Source organism: Acipenser ruthenus, chromosome 53, assembly GCF_902713425.1.
Source record: "Acipenser ruthenus chromosome 53, fAciRut3.2 maternal haplotype, whole genome shotgun sequence".
In the NCBI taxonomy this organism is placed as follows: Eukaryota; Metazoa; Chordata; class Actinopteri; order Acipenseriformes; family Acipenseridae; genus Acipenser; species Acipenser ruthenus.
In genome coordinates this window covers 3,435,387-3,461,680 of record NC_081241.1, presented here as the reverse complement: position 1 = coordinate 3,461,680, position 26,294 = coordinate 3,435,387, and the positions used below count along the sequence as shown (strand labels likewise).

The following is a 26,294-nucleotide window of genomic DNA, read 5'->3' as shown; positions in this document are numbered from 1 at the left end:
TACTATTGATATACAGTCACATTAGCCTGGCTGAATTCTCCTTGACATGGTATAATAATAATAATAATAATAATAATAATAATAATAATAATAATAATAATAATATTTATTGTATACAGTGCCTTTCATGTACAAGCATCACAAAGCACTGTACATTTCAATAAAAGAGACATAACATACATTACAATTTAAAAATGTAAAAATTAGGACATGCAAGTGTATAAAAATAAGTTTTAAGACATGATTAAAAACTACCCAGAGTCTCAGAGTCCTTGATCACCCCAGGAAGAGCATTCAACAATATTGGTGCAGAACTACAGAATGCCCTGTCACCCATTGAATGTAGCCTTGTTTTTGGAATAATTAAAAGACCAGAGTCCACTGACCGCACATTTTTCTCTAAATAAACAATACAATTTAGAAACAAACAATAAATAAACAAATAAATGTGGTTCAAAGCAGGTTACAAAACAGACATGGTGAAGAAAATGAAACAAACACGAGGGAGTGGGGGCTCCCAAATTAACAATCATATCTCTAATACTGCCAACCAAGCGGCCACCGTGACTGCACTGGCCTGGTGCAATATCACAGTGGATCTTTCCATAAGGTAATGCCTAAAAAAGTGTGTAACCAAAAACGATTGAGTGATAACCCAGGCTCCACCCAACCCTGGTTAGAGGAGAAACCTCAAAAGGGAGCGAGGTAACCAGTGGTGTACCACAGGGATCAGTACTTTAAATTAACTACATTAAGTAACATTGTAAGGTGGTGTTTGAATTAGGTGAGGTAGTGTGTGATTAGTACCAGATGAGTGTGGTTAAATTGAATAGAGGTTTTGATTTGCTATTTGATTGGTTTCCACACAGTTTAGTTTTTTTTCCACCCAGTTGTTATATTAGTCAGGCAGGCTATTTTGTGTGCCAGCCAACTGAAGAGCCTCACAATAAAAGAGCCGGGAGTCTAGCTGTGGGAGTCCAGCAAGGGGAGGCCTGCGCCAAGACGCTGTTGGAATAGATCCAAACCTAGCAGCGCTCTGGAAGACACCATCTACTAGACAGGTCTGTACCTCCCTTCCCCCACTGCTCCCACTCCCACTGTGCCTATTTGTCTCACCTGTCCTGCTATGACAGTCTCTCACATCCCTGTTCTGTCCTCTCGCTCTTGTCCTCTGCCCTCTCTCCGCTGCTGCTCCTGCAACCCCTCTAACATCATCCCTCTGCCTCTCCCCCATCTCACCCTCTCCCCCCTTGCACTCTCTCTGCTGCACTCTGGAACTGTCACTGTCTGCACTGGCATCACCTCAGACTCAACCTCTCTAAATCTGACCTCCTTTTCTATCCCTCCTCATCCTCCTCCTCCCTCTCCTCTTATCTCATTATCTCCCTTCCTCTGGAATCTACCACACTCTCTCCCTCTTCCTCTGCTAAGAACCTCGGAGTCACCCTGGACCCCCTGCCTCTCTTATTCCCAGCACATCTCCACTCTGGCACTTGTCGATTCTTCCTGAGCAACATACGAAGAATCTGTTCCTTCCTCACCAACTACGCCACACAGCTCCTGGTCCAGGCCCTGGTACTCTCCCGCCTAGACTACTGCAACTCCCTCCTGGCTGGCCTCCCTGCATCTGCCACCCATCTGCTCCAGCTCATCCAGAACTCCGCTGTTCGCCTGGTGTTCTCTCTGCCTCACTTCTCCCACACAAATCAACATGCTCTGCTCACTCCACTAGCTCCTGATCACCGCTCGCATCCAGTTGAAGACTCTTGTATTCGCCTACAGATGCCTTGACCAGACTGCACCCAGCTACCTCCAGACCCTCATCTCTCCCTACACCCCCACTCAACCTCTCCGCTCCTCCTGCACTAGAAGACTGGCTCTACCTCCTCTACGCTCCCCTGCCTCAAGAGCCTGCTCCTTTTCCACCCTCGCCCCGCAGTCGTGGAATAACCTTCTGTGGCCAAGTCCACCAGTAATGTTGTTGAAGCTGACACCCTGGGATCCTTCAAGAAGCTGCTTGATGAGATTCTGGGATCAATAAGCTACTAACAACCAAACGAGCAAGATGGGCTGAATGGCCTCCTCTCGTTTGTAAACTTTCTTATGTTCTTATGTTCTTATATTCTACGTAACATTGTTGCTAGGTAATTCACTCCCATTGACTGTAACAGTGCAAGTGTTTAAGATGCTTTGTTGGGATGAAGATTATTAAGTAATCAATTTAAAGTCAAACTGTATTTTTTTTTAAAAGCCACTCATTAAGCATTTATTAGCCCAATTTGTGTGCTATTAATTTCATTTCGAGTTTTTTGTATCTGTAAAGAGTGAGTGCGCGGTAGTAAGGAGAAGAGAGAGTGAAGAGAGGTGAGAGTCAGATGGTTAAGACATTGTGTGTAGTACTGTAAATACTGTCAAAAAATATTAAAATATCCACAGTTAAAAATGAATATGGTAAGTTTCTAAAAATGACGGCTGATACCAACTAAAAGTAGTAAAATAAAACAGAATATCTGACAACTGGATCCGACCGAAGTTACAGAAAATGACTGGTATGTAGGCTTACTACAAATAAAATACCAAAACAGCGTGGTGTTTAAAATAGCAAACTGGTTCACTGTGCAAATTAATAAACTGGAAGATATGACAAGACACCTTGATGTCTTCAGTATCTTCCGTGACAGCAGGTATTTTGACAGGTGTTTTCTTTGATTTTGGTGGCGCAGTGATACGTGGTTAGCACAGGTGCAGTGATTTGCCTTTGTTCCTAAGTAGTTCCTAAACGTGACATTGTGCTGGATATTGTAACGGCTTGGAACACTGATGGATCAAGCATTCTGACAATCTGTTTTATAATGATAAGTATAGTACTATTAAGTAAAATACACATATCATAGAAATAAACAAAAGAAAAAAAACATATTTTATGTCTGCAGTATTTGATGGAGCCTACTGTAAATATTGCGTGCATTTTGGTAGAAAAACACACGTTCTTTACAAATCTGGGGTTCAGCAGTTACAAAACTGAAAGAACGTCAAGAAAATCAGAATTCCACAAAGCAGCAGTAATAGCTGCCAATGAATGAGGAGGCAAGTATTTTTAATAAGGATAAGTAGATTTTTAAGAAGGACAAGTAGATTTTTCTAGCATTTTGTCCCTTGGACAACATTTTTTTTTTTTTAGAAATTGGCCACCCCTGACCTCCTTTTGAAAATCAGGCCCAATGTGTTGTTCAATCAATCAATCAATCAATCTTTATTTATTATAGCACCCTTAAAATCATTCCTGACCTGAAGTGGAAGCCAGTGTAGGGATGCTAAGATAGGGGTGATATGGTCATATTTTTTTGTTTTTGTTAAGACGCTAGCAGCTGCATTTTGCACAAGCTGTAATCGGGTAATACATCACTTGAAACAGCAGTAAACAGGGCATTGCAGTAATCAATTCTGAATGATACAAATGCATGAATCAGTCTCTTAGCGTCATGTTGCAAAAGCAAGTTTCTTAGTTTAGCAATATTCTTTAGATGGATAAATTACACTTTGGTTACATTCCTAATGTGAGGGTCGAATGAAAGATCTGGGTCAAGAATTTAACCCAGATTTCTCATTGCAGTCTTTGGCTCAAAAGGGACAGCATCAGGGACAAACTTACTGAACAAACAAGATTGTTAAAAGTTGTCTAAAGTTAATTGGGATTAAGTTTTTGCTTAAAAAACAACAGAACAGAAGGCTTTTTTTCTATTTATGAGAAACTTTGCTTTCTTTTTTAAAACTAAACACTCAATCAATCAATCAATATTTATTTTATATAGCGTCTTTCATAGTGGATCACCATCACAAAGCGCTTTACAAGATGAGCTTCAGCTTGCATGCAGGGACATAGCACGTCAGCAGGTTGGAAACACTGAGCAAACACTACAATCGCAATGACGCGCCTCAGGGTGGGGTTGTGCTCTGATAACATCCCTCTCTAAGTGATTTTATCAACTGAGAGTGTTCTTTACCATCATGAACACGTCACATGTCCCAGCCAAAAAAATACATATACATCTTGCTCTGACAAGCCAACTACCATTCTAGGATATTTATAAAAACAAAACGTGTCATAGTTTCAATTCTGCTATATATAGACCTTTAAATTAAAGGATTATCCTTTCACACCCAACACATTTTATGGAAGGTTTTGTTATTCACATCTCACCCCTGAATTTGTTTAAATATAAACATGGATTTATAAATGACTGTGTTTAATCAAATGTCTTTATTATCTCTTAAGGTGTTAATACAGAATGTCTGTTATATTTTTAAACATAAATTAATGAAGAAGAATGAACAGGAAGTTTGTACTAGCTAAACGTTCCATATCACAATAAACCAGAAACTACCCAAATGAATAAATGACACATTAAATCCTTGGGAAGTCTTATCTTCTAGGCTAGCTACAAAAAAATGGTTCAAATCCTTACCTGATTCCCAGTCCTTTCAGCCTCAGATGAGACTGTATCATGGCTCCTGTGTTCCATGTCGAAACAAAACACACATATACACGTCTGATTGGTTCTGCAGAAGACCTTCAAAACTCGTTGGTGTTCAGCACAAAACTTCTGCTCCAGATTTCCAATTGCATTGATCAGTTTGTGCCTCTTAAATTTCCTTATGACCGCCCCTATGTGATGCCAGGGGCAAGTATGACTATTCATGAGATACGCCCTTTTTTTGTTTTTTGTTTTTTATCGGCTTGTCTCGGCTCCTGTCACTCCCATTCGGCCATTAAATGGTTTTCTCGGATTTTTCCGGAGAAAAAACGGCTAGAAACACCTTTTTTGCGTTTTTTTGATGATGTCAGACAGGGTCTGACAATGGACCTGATAGGAATAATTGCAATGTCGGACCAGGTCCGACATAGGACGGCAAAGTGTTAATTTGATTCCTAGCTCTCTGAATTTGTTTTGCAGGGATCTTGGTCTGTCTCTTTGAATGTTGTTTATACCGATGTGGACGACTACTACCGGGTCGTCTCCTGTGCGTTCTTGGAGCCTGTCCAGGTTCTCAGTGATGTGCTTGACAGAGGCTCCTGGAAGGCAGCACACTGTTGTAGTAAGGGGGTCCAAACTGCGAACTGAACTTGGTGTGTTTCTCAATATGGAGTCCCCAACAATCATGACATCCCTTCTATTTGCTGCCTGGTCAGCACTGTTCATAGGGTCTAAAGGGACTAGGAGCTCTTAAACTAAACAAATCCCCTGGGCCGGATGAGATCCTCCCAATAGTACTCAAAGAAATGAAAGAAGTTATTTAGAAACCGCTAACAGCAGGGGTTGTACCGACAGACTGGAGAATTGCAAACGTAATGCCGATCCACAAAAAGGGAGACAAAACCGAGCCAGATAACTACAGACCAATAAGCCTGACTTCTATTATATGTAAACTTATGGAAACTATAACAAGATCCAAAATGGAAAATTACCTATATGGTAACAGTGTGGGACATATTCCCTGAATGTGATAATAATACATGAACGTGTATTAGAAATGTAACTGGATTAATTAATGAAACAGTGTGTCTTGAGAAACAGGGCAAACTGCTGTGTCTTGAGAAAGGGGGCTCTGGTTTGCACACATACTGAACTATGTGACCTACTGATTAGAGGACCGGCGCCTGGACTGGATTAGCTGAGCGGACAGTTGAATTAGGTACAGATAATTCACACGAGCAACAACAATCGTTTTGATGCAAGGAGGACACAAACTAGTGATGTCCCAGTGGAAAAGGACATTAAAACATCAAAGGACTGTGAGTTTAAAAAAGGCAAGATACACAAATGATCTCGCGAACGTGGCTATTTAGCAGAGTGAAAAGACTATAAATGTCCAAGCAAAACTAAACATTTTGCGTTCCACATCGAATGGTAAACAAGGTGCTGTCACAAAGCGAAACTGCAACTCCTGGACTCTGCCTAAAAACGGACCCAAGACGGAACTCCGGCTAAAAACGGACTCAAGGAGAGGAAGCAAGCTGCAAGCGAGTCACTACCACAAGCAACGAAACTGAGGCCCGGCTAGAGGACTGTCGTAAAACTTACAAGCAACTGTTATCAGACAAACTAGTCTAGGTCTGCTGTACACCTAAAACCACAGTATCCAAAAGAAACGGTGCCCTGCTACCTGCATAGCTAAAAGATTCAGCGAAGAGGTCAGAGCAGACGTGCACTGTTTTGGATCCTATACTGAGGACTGAAGACTTTGTTGCAGCTGTTGTTGATTCTGTCAAGAATTGAAAGCTTTGTTGCCGATTTTGATGCAATGTAGGATTGAAGACTTCATTTCTGAGAGGAGAGTTTTTGTACTGGACACCAGTGAGTATAATTCCAGTTGCATTTTCCTTTCATGGAACTAAATTAATTCATTGTAACACAATCACATAGAATTGAACTGTTAATTATTTAGTTTGAACACTTTGCGTGTGAAATAACTTTTGTTCTGTCCTCCCGTCCTCGTCCTCTGCCCTCCCTCCGCTGCTGCTCCTCCAACCCCTCTAACCTCATTTCTCTGCCTCTCCCCCCCTCCCGCACACTCTCTGGTGCACTCTGGAACTGTCACTCTTCTGCTAACAAAGCTGATTTCTATCTGCTTTTGCCTCCCACCTCTCGCTCGATTTCCTTGCTCTCACTGAAACCTGGCTGTCCCCTGATAACACTGTTACTCCTGCTGCCCTATCCTCTCTCTACGTCCTGTCCCATACCCCGCGTCTCACTGGACGGGGAGGTGGGACTGGTCTTCTGCTCTCTCCCTCCTTACTCGTTTCTGTCCCCTCCGATCTCTCCTCACTCTCTGTCAATACCTTTGAATTTCATGCAGTCCAACTAACCTCTCCCTGTCAACTCCTGCTCATTCTTCTGTATCGCCCCACTGGGCCTCTCACTCACTTTCTGGATGAACTCGACTATCTACTCTCCTCCCTCCCCTTTCTGTCTACCCCGACTGTCCTGTTGGGTGACTTCAACATCCATCTCTCCAACCCAAGCCACTCTGCTGGATTTCTCCCTCTCCTCCACTGCTTCGACTTCTGTCTCTCTCCGTCCCCTCCTACCCACAAAGCTGGCCGTCAACTGGACCTCACCTTCTCCAGGGCCTGCTGCCCCTCCACCCTCTCTGTCACCCCCCTGGACCTCTCTGATCACTATTTCATCTCTTTTTCTCTCTCTCTCCCCCCTCTCCCTGCTCCTCCTACCCCCACTGTCACCTCTCGCCGTAACCTCCGATCTCTCTCCCCCTCTGTCCTTGCCTCCACTGCTCTCTCTCACCTCCCTCCTATTGACTCCTTTTCACAACTCTCCGTACACTCTGCTACCTCCACCCTCTTCTCCTCCCTCACCTCCTCCCTTAACTCCCTCTGTCCCCTCACATCCCAACCTGCTCGCCTCTCCCCTCCCCATCCCTGGCTCTCCTCGGTGCTCCGCTCGGCAAGAATCGCACTGCAATCTGCTGAAAAGAAATGGAAGAGAACCAAACTCCCTGCTGCCCTAGACCTTTACCGCACCCTCCTCTCCTCCTTCTCCTCTACTCTCTCCTCTGCTAAATGTGCTTATTTCCAATCTGTAATCCAAGCCTCCACTAACAACCCACGTAAACTATTCTCTACCTTCTCCTCCCTCCTAACCCCCCCTCCTCCTCCCTCCTCTATCTCCCCTGATGACTTTGCCTCCTTCTTCTCTTCTAAAATCTCAGATATCCGCAAACACTTTAACACCTCTCCCTCCCCCGCACCCCCTCCTGCTCCAACCTCTACACCCACTATATCCCCTACTAACTCGCCCTCCTTCTCCACCTTCTTGCCCCTCTCAGACTCTGACCTCTCCTCCCTGCTCCAGGGTCACAAACCTTGGACCCCCTCCCCACTCACCTCTTTCAAGCTGCTGCTCCTGCTCTACTCCCCTTCATCTCCATCCCTCCTCAACACCTCTCTACTTTCTGGTATCTTTCCCTCTGCCTTAAAAAAAGCCTCCATCACTCCCCTCCTCAAAAAACCTACCCTCGACCCCACCTCCCTCCAGAGCTACCGTCCTGTCTCCCTCCTACCCTTCCTCTCCAAAACCCTCAAACGGACTGTACACCGCCAGCTCTCTGCTTTCCTGTCCAACCACTCTCTGCTTGACCCTCTCCAATCTGGCTTCCGCTCTGCTCACTTCACTGAAACCACCCTCCTGTCTGTCACCAACTCACTAAAGTGTGCCCGAGCTGCCTCTCTCTCCTCTGTCCTAATTCTCCTCGACCTCTCTGCTGCCTTTGACACTGTTGATCACTCTATTCTACTATCATCTCTCGCTGACCTGGGGATCTCTGGCACTGCTCTGGCCTGGTTCTCCTCCTACCTCTCCAACCGCACTTACCAGGTAACCTGGCGTGGAGCAACCTCCACACGTCACCCTCTCTTAACTGGAGTCCCCCAAGGGTCAGTCTTGGATTCTCTCCTATTCTCTCTCTACACCCGCTCCCTGGGCCCCCTCATTGCATCCTATGGTTTCTCATACCATTTCTATGCTGATGATGCTCAGATTTTCCTCTCCTTCCCCACCTCTGACTCCACCATCTCCTCCCGTATCTCTACCTGTCTGTCTGCTATCTCCTCCTGGATGCACTCGCATCACCTCAAACTCAACCTCTTTAAATCTGACCTCCTGTTCTTTCCCTCCTCCTCCTCCCCCTCCTCTGATCTCTCTATCTCTGTTCCTCTGGAATCTACCACACTCTCTCCCTCTTCCTCCGCTAAGAACCTCTGAGTCACCCTGGACCCCTGCCTCTCTTATTCCCAGCACATCTCCACACTGGCACGCACTTGCCGATTCTTCCTGAGCAACATCCGAAGAATCCGACCCTTCCTCACCAACTACGCTACCCAGCTCCTGGTCCAGGCCCTGGTACTCTCCCGCCTAGACTACTGCAACTCCCTCCTGGCTGGCCTCCCTGCGTCTGCCACCCGTCCACTCCAGCTCATCCAGAACTCTGCTGCCCGCCTGGTGTTCTCTCTGCCTCGCTTCGCCCACGCTACTCCACTACTCCGCTCACTCCACTGGCTCCCGATCACCGCTCGCATCCAGTTCAAGACTCTTGTACTAGCCTACAGATGCCTTGACCAGACTGCACCCAGCTACCTCCAGACTCTCATCTCTCCCTACACCCCCACTCGACCTCTCCACTCCGCCTCCACTAGAAGACTGGCTCTACCTCCACTACGCTCCCCTGCCTCCAGAGCCTGCTCCTTCTCCACCCTTGCTCCGCAGTGGTGGAATGACCTTCCTACAGATGTCAGGACTGCCCAGTCCCTGACCACATTCCGGTGCCTCCTTAAGACTCACCTCTTCAAACAGCACCTGTAGAACTCCTCTGTTTGTATCCTGGGACACTATCACCCTTCATTTAAATGTGCTTTATTTTGCTCTTATCTGCCCCCTATTTTATTGCATTTAAACCTGTACTTCAGAATACTGTAATCTGCCAAGTGTTTAACCTGTAGTATTTTGTATTTAATCATATCCTGATGTAACTATCACTATTATCTGCTGTATTATTGAATTGTGGTTTGTCACACTTGTACTTTGCTTGAACAATAGTTATTGTATTTCTTGCTCTTATTGTATTACTTGTATTGTAACACTTAATGTATTTGCTTACGATTGTAAGTCGCCCTGGATAAGGGCGTCTGCTAAGAAATAATAATAATAATAATAATAATAATAATAATAATAATAATAATAATAATAGCAAAACTTGATGAAGTAACTATAAGTAATCTACCTCATATTGTTGTATGAAGAATTTCTTAAAAAGTAAACTTGCCATATCCTTAATCTATATACCATTAAAAAGCTTAATGTGATATATTCTAAGATTGTCTGCATCATCTCAGTTGAGGCTGTGCTCGTATGTGGGTGTGTGTGACCCTGTGAGCGAGTGTATAGCTATGAGGGTGTGTGTGTGTGTGTGAGCAAAGTACTAGCTATGAGGGGGGGTGTGTGTGTGTGAGCAAAGTACTAGCTATGAGGGTGTGTGTGTGTGTGAACAAAGTACTAGCTACGTCACAGCCTGCTTGCTGTTGAAGCTGGTGGTTGTGTGTGTGGATACAGGTTGTGTCATATTTCAATTGCCTGCTTGCCAGCATGAGAGGTTTGAATTGTGTTTTGTGCTTAGAGACTAAGAGATTTACTTTCTGACTGACTTCCTGATTTCTGTTTATTATTTGTGCACTTAATAAAATACTGCTGTTGATGAACCATTTCGTTGTGTCTGTGCATGTATGTGTGTTCTTAATAAATCCTCGATCTTAGTAACACATGGCATGAATTTTTATTTTGGGGGGAAAAAAATATTTCACCCCATTTTTTGGGAGCTTGGGGGTCCCTGATAATATATCCATCATAAAATTTGTCCCCCCCCCCCCCCCCAACCAGATATTGGTTTGTTGCCTCAGGGCAACAATGTGCTACGAGGGTACTGAAACACCAAGGTTTTCTATAGTACATATGATAAGTGGAATAAGGAAAATAAGCAATATATGCATTAGAAAAAGTTTTATTTTGACAAACATCAACCACAAATGGTTCCAACCAATCACAATTAGAATCTTTAAAGTCAAAACATCAAACAATCAAATAAACAAACTACTGCTAATTACAACTAACACCTCATGTATAAATGTTTCTCACATTTCATATAAACATATAAACCAACATCCAAATGACTGTCTGTGTGTGTGTGAGTGTGTGTGTGTGTGTGTGTGTGTGTGTGTGTGTGTGTGTGTGTGTGTGGAGGGGTTAGCCTGTGTGTGCGGGTATATGTGCGAGTGTGTGTGTGTTTCAGTGTGTCTGAATGTGTGTTTGTGTGGGTTATTGTTTGAATCAGTGTTTCTCTTTTTGACAAAGCACACTCTGATTTCCTATTCTGTGTGGAACCTCAGGAAGCAGTTGCTGGTCAATGTGAAACAGAGGTGGACATCACATTTCCGGCACTTGGCTTTTGGTGTACCTGTGCACCCTGGTACCTTGCATCACCCCTTCTTTTCAGCCATAAATATTCAGTGGGCTGTGGCATCCAGGTGCATATCAGGGACTGGAAATGGAGCAGCGGGTCCTTTTCTCCTCTTCTCCTCATACTCACCAGCAATTGTGGAACAGGGACGACCTTTCTTGCGCTCCAGACTCTTTCCACTTTTGCATAGGCCTTCAGCGATGTATGACTTGAAGGTATACATCTTCATTTGTTCCTTCTTTCTCATGCCAGTGCCTTCACAATCTCTTCGGTAGAGCAGCCAGGTGGTCCAGGAAGTGGAACACCAGCCGGTGGTACCACTTCTTTGATTTGATTTTGTTCCGGTACAGTGCAATCAGTGAGTCAAGCAGATCCACCCCACCCATATTCTTGTTGTATTCTTTCACCACAGCAGGGCAGGAGACTTTGGTGATCATCTTTCGCTTGCGATCCCACCTGTCAACCTCGGTGACTGGGTGGGCTCCAGTGTAATCACTCAGAAGGGTCACTGAGCGGTTATCGTACCACTTCACAACGTGCAAGGTGGTTTCTCCAACCATGGCCATCTTCTGTTCAAAAGATCCACGTCCTGCTCTCTTCAACTCAGCATCGCACATCAAGTTGACGCCTGGTAGTCTATTGCCACGAACAGTACCAGTGCAGTGAATTCCCTGCTGAGCCAGTGTGAGCACAAGAGGGACACTCGTAAACCAGTTGTCGAAGAAGAGCTTGTAGTTCTCTTGCTTGGGTATAGGCTGGGCCAGGAGGAGGACAACGTTGCCACTTGCTCCCACATCTGCTAGCTCAGGGGGTTGTACAACTCTCCCTGTGTAGATTTCTAAGTTGTGCGGGACACCATCAGAGCCAGCCAAGACGAGTATCTTGTAGCCCCATTTCTTTGGTTTTGATGGCAGGTATTACTTCAATCTATTTCTTCCCTTGAATGGGACCATCTGCTCATCAATAGCCAGCTTCTCACCCATTGGGATTGATGTCAGTTTTGAGGTTAGATGAGTGACCAGTGGTCGGATCTTGTGGAGTGGATCATCATTTTCCTCCTGTCTCTCTTCATTGTTACTGAAGTGCAGGGATTTTTTGATGGCCTCCCATTTATTCAGTATCATGGTGTCAGCTACTTGGGACACTCGGCAGGCTTTGTTCCAAAACATGCGGGTGCATGGTAAACCAAACAATGACATGTACACCACAATACCCAGGAACTGCTCCAATTCTTTTGTAGTGAGGTTAAGGGGCTTGTTTGCATTACATTGTATCACATATAGATTTGACTACCCTATAATAACTTCCAGAATGTCTTCAGAGAAAAACTGCTTGAAGTACTGGAGGGGGGACATGATATCATCAGATCTTGAAAGCAGGCCCTGCCATTCTGGGTAAGCATTGAAGTATGCATTGTGGGGTGTTCTCCACCGGGGTAGGCGTGGAACATCAACCTCTGCTACATCTTCTTCCTCAGACTCAGTCTCACTGTCCTCATTGTCACTCTCCTCAAGCTCACTGTCCTTACTGTCAGAGGGAATGACCCTAACTGCTCGATCATGTTCCTTCCGCCCATAAAATGTTCTTGTGTCCATTTCCTGTAAGTATCAGTAGATAGAAAAGTAAAAACATTGACTATGGTCATAATTATGCATCCGAGCACATCTCCACACTTTAGCATGATATTGCCCGAACAAAAGTGGTCCAACTGCACAATGTTGCCCTGAGGCAACGAAAAAAAAAACACAGTTTTAGTATATAAATACAAAAAAAAATAAGTCTTTAAACAATCAAACATACTTCTTTACATACTCATGCACATGCATATATTTTTTTTTATATAAAGTTATTTCAATTTAAACATGTTAAAAAGTGATTTTATCTTACCAATTGGTGGCACTGTGTCTCATGCGGCTTTGCTTCCTGAAAGGACTGCTCCACCCCCAGACAAAAGGCCACACCCACTTCAGCCCCTCAATTCATTGGACACAGACATGTCAGGTGATATTATATATATTTTTTTTATTTAAAAAAATTAAAGGGGCGGTGTGAGGTCCAAAAAGGTAGTTTGTTGCCTGAGGGCAACGCCATGCCATAGAGGGTTAATAAGAGAACTAATCAACCCAGATAAACATTAAATTATTTATTATTGACTTGTTCCTACAACAGTATCCTGGGAGACAGTCAGCATGGTTTTAATTTTATTTTATTTGCACTCTTTCTAGAGCAGCAATATCCTTTTTGTAACGAGATGACCAGAACTGAACACAATATTCTAGGTGAGGTCTTACTAATGCATTGTAAAGTTTTAACATTACTTCCCTTGATTTAAATTCAACACTTCTCACAATATATCCGAGCATCTTGTTGGCCTTTTTTTTTTATAGCTTCCCCACATTATCTATCAGGTGGAGCCGGGTTTAGAAAAGCAGGCTGAACAGGAACTGCTGAAACAGTGAGAGGGGGCGGAGACCTGTGTAGCCATCTACATCGGAGTAAGAGGGTGACGTGTGTCCAGTGTAATCAAGAGGAATTCCTTCTGAATTATATACCAGTGCTGTGTGCTGGGAGACGTGTGTCCAGTGTAATCAAGAGGAATTCTTTATGAATTATATACCAGTGTTGTGTGCTGGGAGACGTGTGTCCAGTGTAATCAAGAGGAATTCTTTATGAATTATATACCAGTGCTCACGTAAACAGTTGTAGCAACACATGGGAACATGTAACACAATAAAATAAAAAGGCCCTTATGTACCCTTTAACGTTGAATTCTCTGATTGTGAAGGATTCTGAGCTTTTTGCTATAGCACATCTAGTGAATTGAAATTGTGTGGCTTTGAACTTTCTCCCAGTGCAGAAATCACATGGCACAGCTCCAGGTCCAGCATAACTTTGAGCAGGTGAAGGATTGAGTCCTGACATCTTTAATTTCTCTACAACTTCAGCCAGCGTGGTGTTTCTGCGCAGAACAGGCCTCGGGGTAAAGGTCTCTCTGCACTGGGGGCAGCTGTAGACACCTGTATGATCAGTCTGATCCCAGCAGTTGTTAATACACCCCATACAGTAACTGTGTCCTCATGGAATAGCGACTGCGTCCTTCAATATCTCCAGACACACTGGACAGTTCAAGTGCTCCTCTGACCTGAAATCTGTCTTCAGTATTGTTATAGTGAGACAAAGAGACAATTTCATAAGAAACAAAACCATTCATTGTGTTATGAAAACATTAAGAGGTGGGGTTTTGGACCAAGGCCAGGTTTTTATAAACCGGCTGAGCAGAAACTGAATTATATGTAAGAATGTGTCCTTTACTGAGATTATACCTGTTTTAACCGCGTATGAAAACCAAATGCTTAGAGAAGTATTCTATTTTTATAGGCCACACCTCACCTACGTCACAAGTGGCCTTAGTCTAAAGACAGTTTGAAATGTCCTACTGGACTCAGCTGTGAGGTGTTCTGATAGGAACTAAATGGACGATAGATTAGAAAACCCTTATGTAGCACTGTGACAGAGAGAGAAAGAATTCGAACTGTAAATCTCCCTCCCGACCAAAAAAGGCGCTGGGTAAGGTTGATCGTATGCTTCCTCCTAGATGGACTTCCTTGACGGTAGGAGGAAACTGGAAGGTGACCATATTAGGGGGAGCGCGTAGTTGCATGTACCTGGAAGGATTCCATTGCAATCAGCTGTGGGGCGGGCCCCTATTGGAGAAACCATGGCAACGGGTTGCTTGCAAGGAGGAGGTTCTGGGTACAAAGGGGAAGCAGCTACGTTAGTACGGCCCCCTTGCGCTGATGACGGTATCCAGCCGGAGCCTGTGTTTCTGTTATTGTTTTGTTTTGTCTCTGACAGAGGAGGAGTGAGAGTTGGGAGCTGCAGCCGCGGAGCCAGCATTAGACCCGGAGCACGTCCCTCACAGCACAACACAGCACAGCACAGCAAAGCACCAGCACTCACCACGACCCCAGAGAAAGAGCACAGTTTCGTGCACGGAGGATTGTGGTCACAGGAGTGTTATTATTATTTGTTTTCAGGACTGTAAACCTGCCGTGTTCCCCCCGATGCCATCGCTGGCAGAGGGGTGGTTTATTATTATTATTATTATTATTATTATTATTATTATTATTATTATTATTATTATTTGTGTTTTCTAAAATAAACACAGACTTTTTGGGAGAACTCTGGTCTGGACTTTCACTTGTGTTTTACACCACTCACATCCTGTTCACAAGCACACAGTGGGTAATGGGCTGCCCCAGTATGAATGTAAATGTGTGAAATGATGGGCTTAGCACAGAACTATTTTAACAAATCGCACAACACTGCCCGTTATATTAAATTAAAACTTTTTTTTTATAAAATGAGAATAAAACTTCTCTCTAAAACAATTTTTGTGAACAGTAAACCTAATTAATTAATCAAAATGGGCTTGTGACAGGGCGAGGTCTGTGCTGGCTGTCAGACATATGCATGATTCTGTAGGAAGAGGGCAGCAACCCCGTAGGATCTGCCTGTCAATCATGGCAGTGACATGAGGAGGCTGGGAGAGGCTGTGTTGTCTCTCCCTCTCTCTGAGTGGTTGGGAGGCGGGTCTTGGGGGGGGGGGGGGGGGAGGGTCGGTTGGCCTATAAAAATAACGCTCTGTTGTTCCCTTGCCCCACAGGAGCTGTGTTCGAAAACTTGGACGGCAGACCATAGCAAGTACACCAGTGGCGGGAGCGAGAGAGAGAAAGACAGCTAAAGAAAACTGTCTAAGGCAGCACCTTTTCTTTAGCAGTGTTTTATTTTCCTTTTTTTCTTTCTGCATTTCGGTTTTATCGTTGGTATCAGGGGCAGCAGTGTGGAGTAGTGGTTAGGGCTCTGGACTCTTGACCAGAGGGTCGTGGGTTCAATCCCCAGTGGGGGACACTGCTGTTGTACCCTTGAGCAAGGTACTTTACCTAGATTGCTCCAGTAAAAACCCAACTGTATAAATGGGTAATTGTATGTAAAAATAATGTGATATCTGTATAATGTGAAATAATGTATAATGTGATATCTTGTAACAATTGTAAGTCGCTCTGGATAAGGGCGTCTGCTAAGAAATAAATAATAATAATAATAATAATCAGGTTGGGCTGTGCAGCAGTGCCCTCGTGTGGGAAAAATAAAGCAGTGCACCTGAGTGGTGTTTCAAAAATAACTTCCTATCTCCTGTGTCAGTGAATTCCCCCACCCTTCCATAGGGCTTTTAAAAAAAGGTTTAAAAAAGGATGCTGGTACGAAATGTTACCGATATTATTCTATAACTATCCACACTACCTACATAATGTGCGTTTGGACCACATGATTGCCATTCACAATCCTGCTTTCAGATTGTGATGATCACATGGATAGGGTATTAGTAGCTTTACATACCAGCCTTTGCATGTCTTTTCTTTACATACCAGCCTTTGCATGTCTTTTCTTTACATACCAGCCTTTGCATGTCTTTTCTTTACATACCAGCCTTTGCATGTCTTTTCTTTACATACCAGCCTTTGCATGTCTTTTCTTTACTGGAGCAGGAAAACGACCAAGTCTCAAAAACATACTCAACATACATATGAAATATGAGCTCCAATGGCAGTCTAATGATAGATATTATTAGTCATTTAGCAGACGCTTTTATTCAAAGAGACTTGCAGAGACTAGAGGGTGAACTATGCATCACAACTGCTGCTGCAGAGTCACTTACAATAGGACCTCGGTTTTACGTCTCATACGCACGGCATAGCTAGTGACTGTTCAACATGTAACTAAACTTCAGCACATGTTTTATTGTATATTAATGAAATGAAATACTTATGCATGACACTCAAAATAAAGCATTACTGAGTGATCACTTCAGCCTAATCACATTAAAGCCCTTTTGTTTGCCTCTTTTCTTGTAATTGAAGCTCTTTTGGTTCTTTTCCTGGCTTTATGTCTGTATGTGCAGATGTTCCAAGTCCAACGCTACAGACCCATTGCTGCTTTTTGACACCCACAACTTCCTGTGCTGTACAGGAGGTAACACAGTGGCATTGCTGCTAAACTGTTATTCTGACAAGGAAATTGAAATGAAGCAGCACTTGACCTGAGTTCCTAACATCAAAGCAATAAAGGTATTGTGAGAGTCAGTGGAAGAAAGGGGAGGAAACAGAGTTTAAATTAACCAAAGCTATTTTTATTAAATGAAACACGCAGATTGCTCCAACCTGGCCACTGCTCTATCTAAATACAGTGCAGGCAGACATAAAATAAAAAACATTGTGATACATTTATTCAAATTAAGACATTGGAAGGAAACCAATAGAAACACAGACAGAAAACAGCCAATCAGCACATAACAACACACACACACACACACACACACACACACACACACACACACACACACACACACACACACACACACACACACACACACACAGTCCAGAGGCCACACTCCCCCTCCCCCTCTTGCTGCAGCTCTGTCTCTGCTCAGCGTTGTCCTGCTGCCACTCTGTTACACAGCTCCCCTCCAAGTCTTTTTCATCCTGAAAAGAGGGGGGACTGTGCTTTAAGTCAACGGAGTGACGGTTGTCTCTGTCACTGAGACTGGTGTGCAGGCCATGCAGTGGAGCCCCCCTGGTCCGAGGGAGCCACTGAATAGGTCCTGGGGCCACAACAGCAGAGCCAGGCTGCTCAACGCCCCGGTTGTTGATCAGTGGGTCTAGGTCACCTCTCCCATCCCCCGGTAGGGGGCAAGGTGGTCACAATGAAGCACCACTCTGCAGCATGGGGGTGGTCGCTGGACTCAGTACACCACCTCCCCAAACCACTCCAGTACCCAGCAGAGCTGCAGTTGTTCACTCAGCGGTGGCGCTGCTCCCCCTGGCGTCTCCCTGGCTGCACTGCTCTATCTAAATACAGTGCAGAGGGACCTGGCTGCACCGCTCTATCTAAATACAGTGCAGAGGGACCTGGTTGCACCGCTCTATCTAAATACAGTGCAGAGGGACCTGGCTGCACCGCTCTATCTAAATACAGTGCAGAGGGACCTGCCTGCACCGCTCTATCTAAATACAGTGCAGAGGGACCTGGCTGCACCGCTCTATCTAAATACAGTGCAGAGGGACCTGGTTGCACCGCTCTATCTAAATACAGTGCAGAGGGACCTGGCTGCGCCGCTCTATCTAAATACAGTGCAGAGGGACCTGCCTGCACCGCTCAATCTAAATACAGTGCAGAGGGACCTGGCTGCACCGCTCTATCTAAATACAGTGCAGAGGGACCTGGTTGCACCGCTCTATCTAAATACAGTGCAGAGGGACCAGGCTGCACCGCTCTATCTAAATACAGTGCAGAGGGACCTGGCTGCACCGCTCTATCTAAATACAGTGCAGAGGGACCTGGCTGCACCGCTCTATCTAAATAAAGTGCAGAGGGACCTGGCTGCACCGCTCTATCTAAATACAGTGCAGAGGGTCCTGTCTGCACCGCTCTATCTAAATACAGTGCAGAGGGTCCTGTCTGCACTGCTCTATCTAAATACAGTGCAGAGGGACCTGGCTGCACCGCTCTATCTAAATAAAGTGCATGGTTCGTTTTTTTTCCAATTTAAGTCTATTGTTATTTTCTATTTTCACGGTAGGCATTTTTACAAAAAGTACAGGACGGTATATCACTAACTATTTTTCAATCACAAGATGGCCGCACATTTTCCTCAAAACCACTTTATCAAATGAATACACTTTTGTAATTTTGTCCGAGTCTAATGCACTCCACAGTGACATCTCAACCGGCACTTCTGCCTCTGCACATCTCTATGGAAACAATGACAGATCATACACCCGCCCTTACTCCGCCCACCAGCCTTGACTTCGTTCTCTTATTGGCGAGTCCTGCGGTCCTGAATGAAATTCCCTCTCCAGTGATTGGCGATGAGATCCCCGATTCCGGCTTGGTTGACGAGTAATGCTGCACCGCGCAATAAACTGGATCAAAAGTCAGTCAGGCGATCGGAGATTTGTTTAAGAGGATTATTCATAATAATATTACTTGCATCTGCGCACGAGTGTTGAGTACGGTTTAGGATTAATGACGTACAGCACCAAAGGTAAAGGATCATTTATTGAATGCTAAGAATGATTAATGCGTGACGTGTTTCACGGTATATGAGTTATATTCTGCGATCAGCTTCTTGTTTTGAATGATGTTTTTAAACAAGAAGATGGTCGTATTTTGAGAACAATATTTTATATTTCTTTGGTTTTAAAGTTTGCAAAGTGCAGTGTCACACAGGCCACTCATCACAGGACCGCACAGTCCCGACCGTGCTGTCTGTGTTAGATTATCCACGGGTCAGCGCACCGGCCTCTCTTCACTTTCTTTGGCGTTTACTGTTATGGTATATAACTAATGTTACAAATGTGTTTATATAAGGTAGTATTGTGTTTTTATATTTTTTGCACTACTTGTTGTGTGAATGTATTTAACGGTTATTAGCGTTTATTTAAGTTTAATTTCATGCATATTACATGTAACCCAACCCTTCCTGTTTTATTCATTGTATTGCTCTAGCCCTAACACTAGTTAAGAACAGATTTAAATCTTTATTGGAATTCTCTCAGCTGGCTAGTCAAGAAAAGCCAGTGTAGACCACTGTGATTTGGATACAGTGGAGGACATACATTTTTAAAATTTGTTTTTAACTTGTTGTTTTAGAAAGAAACACATGTTATAGCACCCATTGTGAAAACATGATATCTGGTACATATACAGTATGTAGTTTGGCAAGTCCTGCCATCTAGCCAACCAATTGCTTCCCCAATGGACTGACATTTGTAAGGCAGTTATATTATGTTTGCATTCCTGTGTCAAGGAGCACACACAAGGGTTAGCAGAATTTAACCTTTATTGATTCTAATAATCAATAGTCACACTTTTACAGTTTAATCCTGATCATTAGACACAATGTGTTATTAGCAGTAATTAGTTGCCTAAACTCTGGGGGGCATCGGGCACGGTGCTATTGTGTGTTTATGGTGGATCTTCAGTGCTTCTCAAATGCCTGTCTTGTATGTCTTTCCTAAACATGTGTGGCTCTAAATCTTGTTTTTTGCTAGTTTAGTTTCTCTTTGTGTCAGCAGTGTTCCAGCCGTCAGTCAGGTCCCCACACGCCACTCAGTTCCTTGTTTGTCTATCCTGTGAACAGCTTACCTGGTAGCCGTGCTGCACGCAATGTACTCATAACATCTGTTTAACCCTTCAATCTCTTTACATATTCTTTACAGCCAGTAACATGCTTGACCCAGAGGTCACTGCTCCAGTAAAATAGAAAAATGAAACAGTAAGGGAAGCAGTGTGGAGTAGTGGTTAGGGCTCTGGACACTTGACCGGAGGGTCGTGGGTTCAATCCCCGGTGGAGGACGCTGCTGCTGTACCCTTGAGCAAGGTACTTTACCTAGATTGCTCCAGTAAAAAAACTGTATAAATGGGTAATTGTATGTAAAAATAATGTGATATCTTGTAACAATTGTAAGTCGCCCTGGATAAGGGCGTCTGCTAAGAAATAAATAATAGGAAGAGACTTTGTGAAAGTCAAGTAAAACAGAACACAACAGAGAACTTTCTTGACCTGGTGGCTGACCATAGATCATGATTTAAAATGGAAATACATACATGCCACATGTGCATCTTTCAAAACTGCACATGTGAGACCTATATAGTGAATGGAAATCCACTGCAGGTAAGATTTCTGGCTCTTTTTTGTTCATTAATTAATTAGGTCTCTGTCTCCCCAGGGCCCTGTCTTGACGATGCAGTTTTTCGGCCGGCTGGTGAACAACACCCTGTCATCGGTGTCTAATCTCTTCACAAACCCGTACCGGGTGAGGGAGGTACTACTTTCGGACTATGCAGGGGGAACCTGTTCCCGGCTAGAGGAGGAGGGCAGGGTGGTGCTGTACAGAAACCCCTCGGCGCAGTCATGGGACTGTCTGCTCCTGAATCAGGACAGAACACAGACTATTGCACTACGGTAAGATAACAAAACAAATTCAACACCTGCCATAGCACTGTCAATAGGGTGCACACCATGGGGCTGATTCACCTGCCATAGCACTGTCAATAGCACAGCATGGGACTGATTCACCTGCTATAGCACTGTCAATAGCACAGCATGGGACTGATTCACCTGCTATAGCACTGTCAATAGGGTGCACACCATGGGACTGATTCACCTGCTATAGCACTTTCAATAGGGTGCACACCATGGGACTGATTCACCTACCATAGCACTGTCAATAGGGTGCACACCATGGGACTGATTCACCTGCCATAGCACTGTCAATAGGGTGCACAACATGGGACTGATTCACCTGCCACAGCACTGTAAATTGGGCGTGGGGTTTGTCTTTCTGAAATCTGGGCAGATCACAGTCCAAGAAGAATGACATCCTGGGCCTGAGGTATTGATCGGCACATGTTTTTCATCCAGGTTATTCCAGGTTGGTTCGGAAGTCGACGCCAGGAATTGGTTCCCCCAGTACTCCCTGAAACTCCGCCCCTTTTACGAGAGCTCCCAACTACCTCTGCGCATCGAGATTCTGCAGCAAATCACAGACTGCCTGAGGAACCACCCTGATTGGTCAGCAGCTCACATCGCCGTGGAAACCGGCTTGAGGGACTGCCTCAAACACAACTATGTCCTGAGGTGGGTGTGACTCTCGTACATTTGCAAAGCATTCTGGTATAACAGAAAGTGCCCATATATCACACGCATATCTAGCGAACCACTTATTCCATAATGTGGAAACTTGTTTAAGACTAATATTTATTAGAATCGCTAACGTGATAATATTTGGTTGACATTTTTTACCATATATTTTGGGGATTTGAGGAATCTGTCCATCTCATTATGTGGTATTTCCTGCTCATGTGTTTTTACATCGACTAGCGGTGTTGCAGGGGGACAGGTTAAAGGTTGCACTCTAGTGTACCAGCTGTACTTGTAGAGAAGACATGTTTGAGAGCTCTATTGATGCCACAGGAGTGATTTAAATTTCAGAGTCCCTTGTATTTGACAGCTGAAACAGATCCAGTCTAATCAAGATGAAGCATGCATTACTTCAGATACATTTCTGACCCGTAGCAATCTGCTTTTTAAACCAGGGCAGTTAGAATTCTGTTTCATTCTGATCTTAATATTAAACACATTTAAATGTTTTAACTTTATTTGTTATGACGGTGACCACAGAGATGACCTGTTATAACCAGAAGCACTGCAGTAGAGTTTAAAATAACTGAGTATGACATGAATGTGTTTGAGACTACATGTGTACAACACTAATGTGTGTGTGGAATACACTATGAATAAATAGTGAAGAAGCACAAATGCACTGAAGCAAAGTGCAATTAAATATGCTGTATTTCCCTGTGTTATTTGTAGTGTTTTCTTTCTCGTGGCTCTTGAAGAACTCTGTGGTCATCACTATGGCTCTTTCAGTTGATTTCCTGTCCCTGGTAAAGCCTGCTTCTCTCCCCCTGCCCCTCTCAGCCAGATTAACAGTCGGGATGGGGTGGAGGGCTGCACCCCTCTTCACCTGGCCTGCAGGAAGGAGGACCCCCAGTGTGTGCGGGAGCTGCTGGAAGACTGCCAGGCCAAGCTGGACGTAGTGGACAAGAACGCGGAGACACCCTTCCACTACGCAGCACGGCAGGACAGCTTCCAGCTCATGGAGGTACTGCACCTGCCTCGGCGCTTCCATTGCATCAGAGCCACCGGGGGCTGCGTCAACACACGTACTGGCCGGATTCACCGCGCAAGGATGGAAATAAGACTCCCATTGCATAGCAGTCTGATCCATTCCTGGTTTTATAATGAGTTTAATAAGGAACACCTGAGCTTGTTACTCATACACTGGGGCTAATCAAGTTTGTAGTAAAACCTGGAATGGTGGAAACTGCTGTGCAATAGGAGTCTTATTTCCATCCCTGATGTCAGGATTTGAGCTGATTTCACGTTAAAGAGCATGTAAATTAATTTGTCATTTTGATAGAATTTTAATTTTTTTGATGTTTGCAATCATTCTGAGCGGTTCTAGGTTGCTCGTATGTTGATGCTCATTTGCTCATGTAAGTCTCCCGCTCTCTTGCTTTGAGTTTGGCTGAAAATCCGAAGTGCCTGGACTGAACAGCCCCCCTCATTCCATTCCAATCCAGTAGACAGTATTCTTGAGAGGATTTAAGACCGTACTCCGGTTGTGTTTACCCAGTTTTTGGGACTTCAGGCACAGTTTGTCCAGGCTACAGATACAGTAAACCCTGCCTAATCCAGCATCGATTGGGACCAGAACATTGTGCTGGACTACAGAGGTACAGTAACATCTAATACTGTACCCCCAAGGTATCAATGAGAAACTGTTTGAACACTTTGAAAAACAGACACAGGCCGTAGAAGTGCTGTGCAGGTACAGTGTACATGTATCTGTGTAGCTGACCCCCCTGTGTCTCTCCTGGGTGATGCTGGATTGGACAGGTTTGTATCTGTGTAGCTGACCCTGCTGCCTGTGTCTCTCCTGGGTGATGCTGGATTGGACAGGTTGGTATCTGTGTAGCTGACCCTGCTGCCTGTGTCTCTCCTGGGTGATGCTGGATTGGACAGGTTTGTATCTGTGTAGCTGACCCTGCTGCCTGTGTCTCTCCTGGGTGATGCTGGATTGGACAGGTTTGTATCTGTGTAGCTGACCCCCCTGTGTCTCTCCTGGGTGATGCTGGATTGGACAGGTTTGTATCTGTGTAGCTGACCCCCCTGTGTCTCTCCTGGGTGATGCTGGATTGGACAGGTTTGTATCTGTGTAGCTGACCCCCCTGTGTCTCTCCTGGGTGATGCTGGATTGGACAGGTTTGTATCTGTGTAGCTGACCCCCCTGTGTCTCTCCTGGGTGTTGCAGCTCCTGTGTAAGCACTCCTCTGGGGGAGGGGTGAACAAGCTGAGCAGCAGTGGAGAGACAGCCCTGCACATTGCCTGCCGTCTGGGAAAGACAGAGACCGTCCGGGCTGTCCTTCAGAGCGGGGCGCGCTGCGACATCATCGGAGGGCAGGGCTACCCCATCCACACCGCCCTCAAGTACTCTGAGAAGAGGTGTGCACACTGTTCCCAAAGCTGCTATTAGGATAGCTTAACTGTGAAACCCTCAATAGTGATCATGTGAGAAATACTTGGAGATTTCTTTTAGTACTAAAGTGTTACAGAACACCCTGCAAAGATCATAAGATGGGCATCCCGTTGCCTTTGCTGTGCCCCGTTTTGTCCATGTCAGTGTTCTATTTATTTATTTTTTTTAACTTCTTGATGACTTTTTAAAAATTAATTCACATCATGCGTCATGAATCAACTGGGCAATATATTTATTGACGTTTACTTGGGAACGTTTGCCAGGAGAAAAAAATGTCTTAAGGATCGCAGTGTGTCCAGATCGTGCCCCCTCCTGCAACAATGGTGGTTTTCTGTTCCACTGATTACAATCAGCACCATCACTGTTGCAGGAGGGAGCATGAACTGGATACACTGCAATGTTTAGAAGAAGAAAAAAATTCTAGCAAATATTCCTGAGTAAAAGTTGGAAAAAGTAATTCCCTAGTTTATTTAGCCTTGATGTGTGAATACAAAAATATCAAACCCATGTTTTTCAGGCACAGTAAGTAGCGTTTCAGGTACAGTAAGTAGTGTTTCAGGCACAGTAAGTAGTGTTTCAGGCACAGTAAGCAGCGTTTCAGGCACAGTAAGCAGCGTTTCAGGTACAGTAAGCAGCGTTTCAGGTACAGTAAGTAGTGTTTCAGGCACAGTAAGTAGTGTTTCAGGCACAGTAAGTCGTGTTTCAGGCACAGTAAGTCGTGTTTCAGGCACAGTAAGTAGTGTTTCAGGCACAGTAAGTAGTGTTTCAGGCACAGTAAGTAGCGTTTCAGGCACAGTAAGCAGTGTTTCAGGCACAGTAAGCAGCGTTTCAGGCACAGTAAGTAGCGTTTCAGGCACAGTAAGTAGCGTTTCAGGTACAGTAAGCAGCGTTTCAGGCACAGTAAGTAGTGTTTCAGGCACAGTAAGTAGCGTTTCAGGCACAGTAAGTAGCGTTTCAGGCACAGTAAGTAGTGTTTCAGGCACAGTAAGTAGCGTTTCAGGCACAGTAAGTAGCGTTTCAGGCACAGTAAGTAGTGTTTCAGGCACAGTAAGCAGTGTTTCAGGCACAGTAAGTAGCGTTTCAGGCACAGTAAGTAGTGTTTCAGGCACAGTAAGCAGTGTTTCAGGCACAGTAAGTAGTGTTTCAGGCACAGTAAGTAGCGTTTCAGGCAAAAAAGTAGGACTTTTAAGAACATGTCTTTACGTAAGATGTTTTTTTAACCTGAAAACTTTTTACAGTTTGCTCTACTTTTGATTCCACATCGAAACGTTGTCTGCTTTTATAACTGTGTTTCTGTTTAGTACAATTGTATATCTTTAGATTGTGTGTTTAAGGCGAATGTTTGTATAGATCTTTGAGAAGAGCAAAAATATGGGGTCACCATTCGTTTTTGCCCAATCATGTACCACTGTAACTGTGGCAACAGTGAGTCGGAAACTGGGAAACAGTTTGAGAAGAGGACAGACAACCTGACTTCAGAAATACGTTTATTTGTCATTAGTCTGTAAGACACATCTAAGGAGTGTGATAAGCACCCTGCTCACTGATCTCTCTCTCTCTCTCTCTCTCTCTCTCTCTCTCTCTCTCTCTCTCTCTCTCTCTCTCTCTCTCTCTCTCTCTCTCTCTCTCTCTCTCTCTCTCTCTCTCTCTCTCTCTCTCTCTCTCTCTCTCTCTAGCTGTGTGGAGGCAATACTGGATTCTGACCCTAACCAGCTTTGCTCTGAAGATCCCCGCTACGGAGGGACCCCCTTGCACTGGACAAAGACCCCAGAGGTAAGAACAGAGCAGAGCAATCCAACCATTATAAACACTGTCTTAACATATCCATCCACACCATTATAAACCCTGTCCTAAACATAGCAGCCACACCATTAATAACCCTGTCCTAAACATAGCAGCCACACCATTATAAACCCTGTCCTAAACCTAGCATCCACACCATTATAAACCCTGTCCTAAACATAGCAACCACACCATTAATAACCCTGTCCTAAACCTAGCAACCACACCATTATAAACCCTGTCTTAAAAGCTACCTGCTTATGTCGTATTAACACCAGCAACCTTTCAGTATGTTAGTAACATGCACTGCCTTGCTGCTTC

At 44.4% G+C, this 26,294-nt stretch overlaps 2 protein-coding genes across 3 annotated transcripts in view; one reads left to right on the top strand and one right to left on the bottom strand.

Moving 5' to 3' along the window:
* The window catches only part of LOC117971140 (tripartite motif-containing protein 16-like), a 33,540-nt gene extending 22,292 nt beyond the window's left edge, over window positions 1–11,248 (bottom strand). Inside the window, exon 1 of the mRNA XM_059016412.1 lies at window positions 11,155–11,248. Within this exon, the coding sequence (XP_058872395.1) occupies window positions 11,155–11,248 (94 nt within the window). The remainder of the gene's footprint in view (window positions 1–11,154) is intronic.
* A 7,685-nt stretch (window positions 11,249–18,933) lies between these two features.
* Window positions 18,934–26,294, top strand: part of LOC117965683 (85/88 kDa calcium-independent phospholipase A2-like) — a 31,863-nt gene continuing 24,502 nt past the window's right edge. Inside the window, exons 1-6 of one of the 2 annotated variants that reach the window (XM_059016441.1) lie at window positions 18,934–19,129; window positions 20,817–21,052; window positions 21,512–21,727; window positions 22,571–22,754; window positions 23,967–24,157; window positions 25,868–25,964. In XM_059016441.1, coding sequence (XP_058872424.1) covers window positions 20,832–21,052; window positions 21,512–21,727; window positions 22,571–22,754; window positions 23,967–24,157; window positions 25,868–25,964 — 909 coding nt within the window. In that variant the 5' untranslated portion in view covers window positions 18,934–19,129; window positions 20,817–20,831. The remainder of the gene's footprint in view (window positions 19,130–20,816; window positions 21,053–21,511; window positions 21,728–22,570; window positions 22,755–23,966; window positions 24,158–25,867; window positions 25,965–26,294) is intronic. The other variant, XM_059016440.1, reaches the window with a different exon arrangement.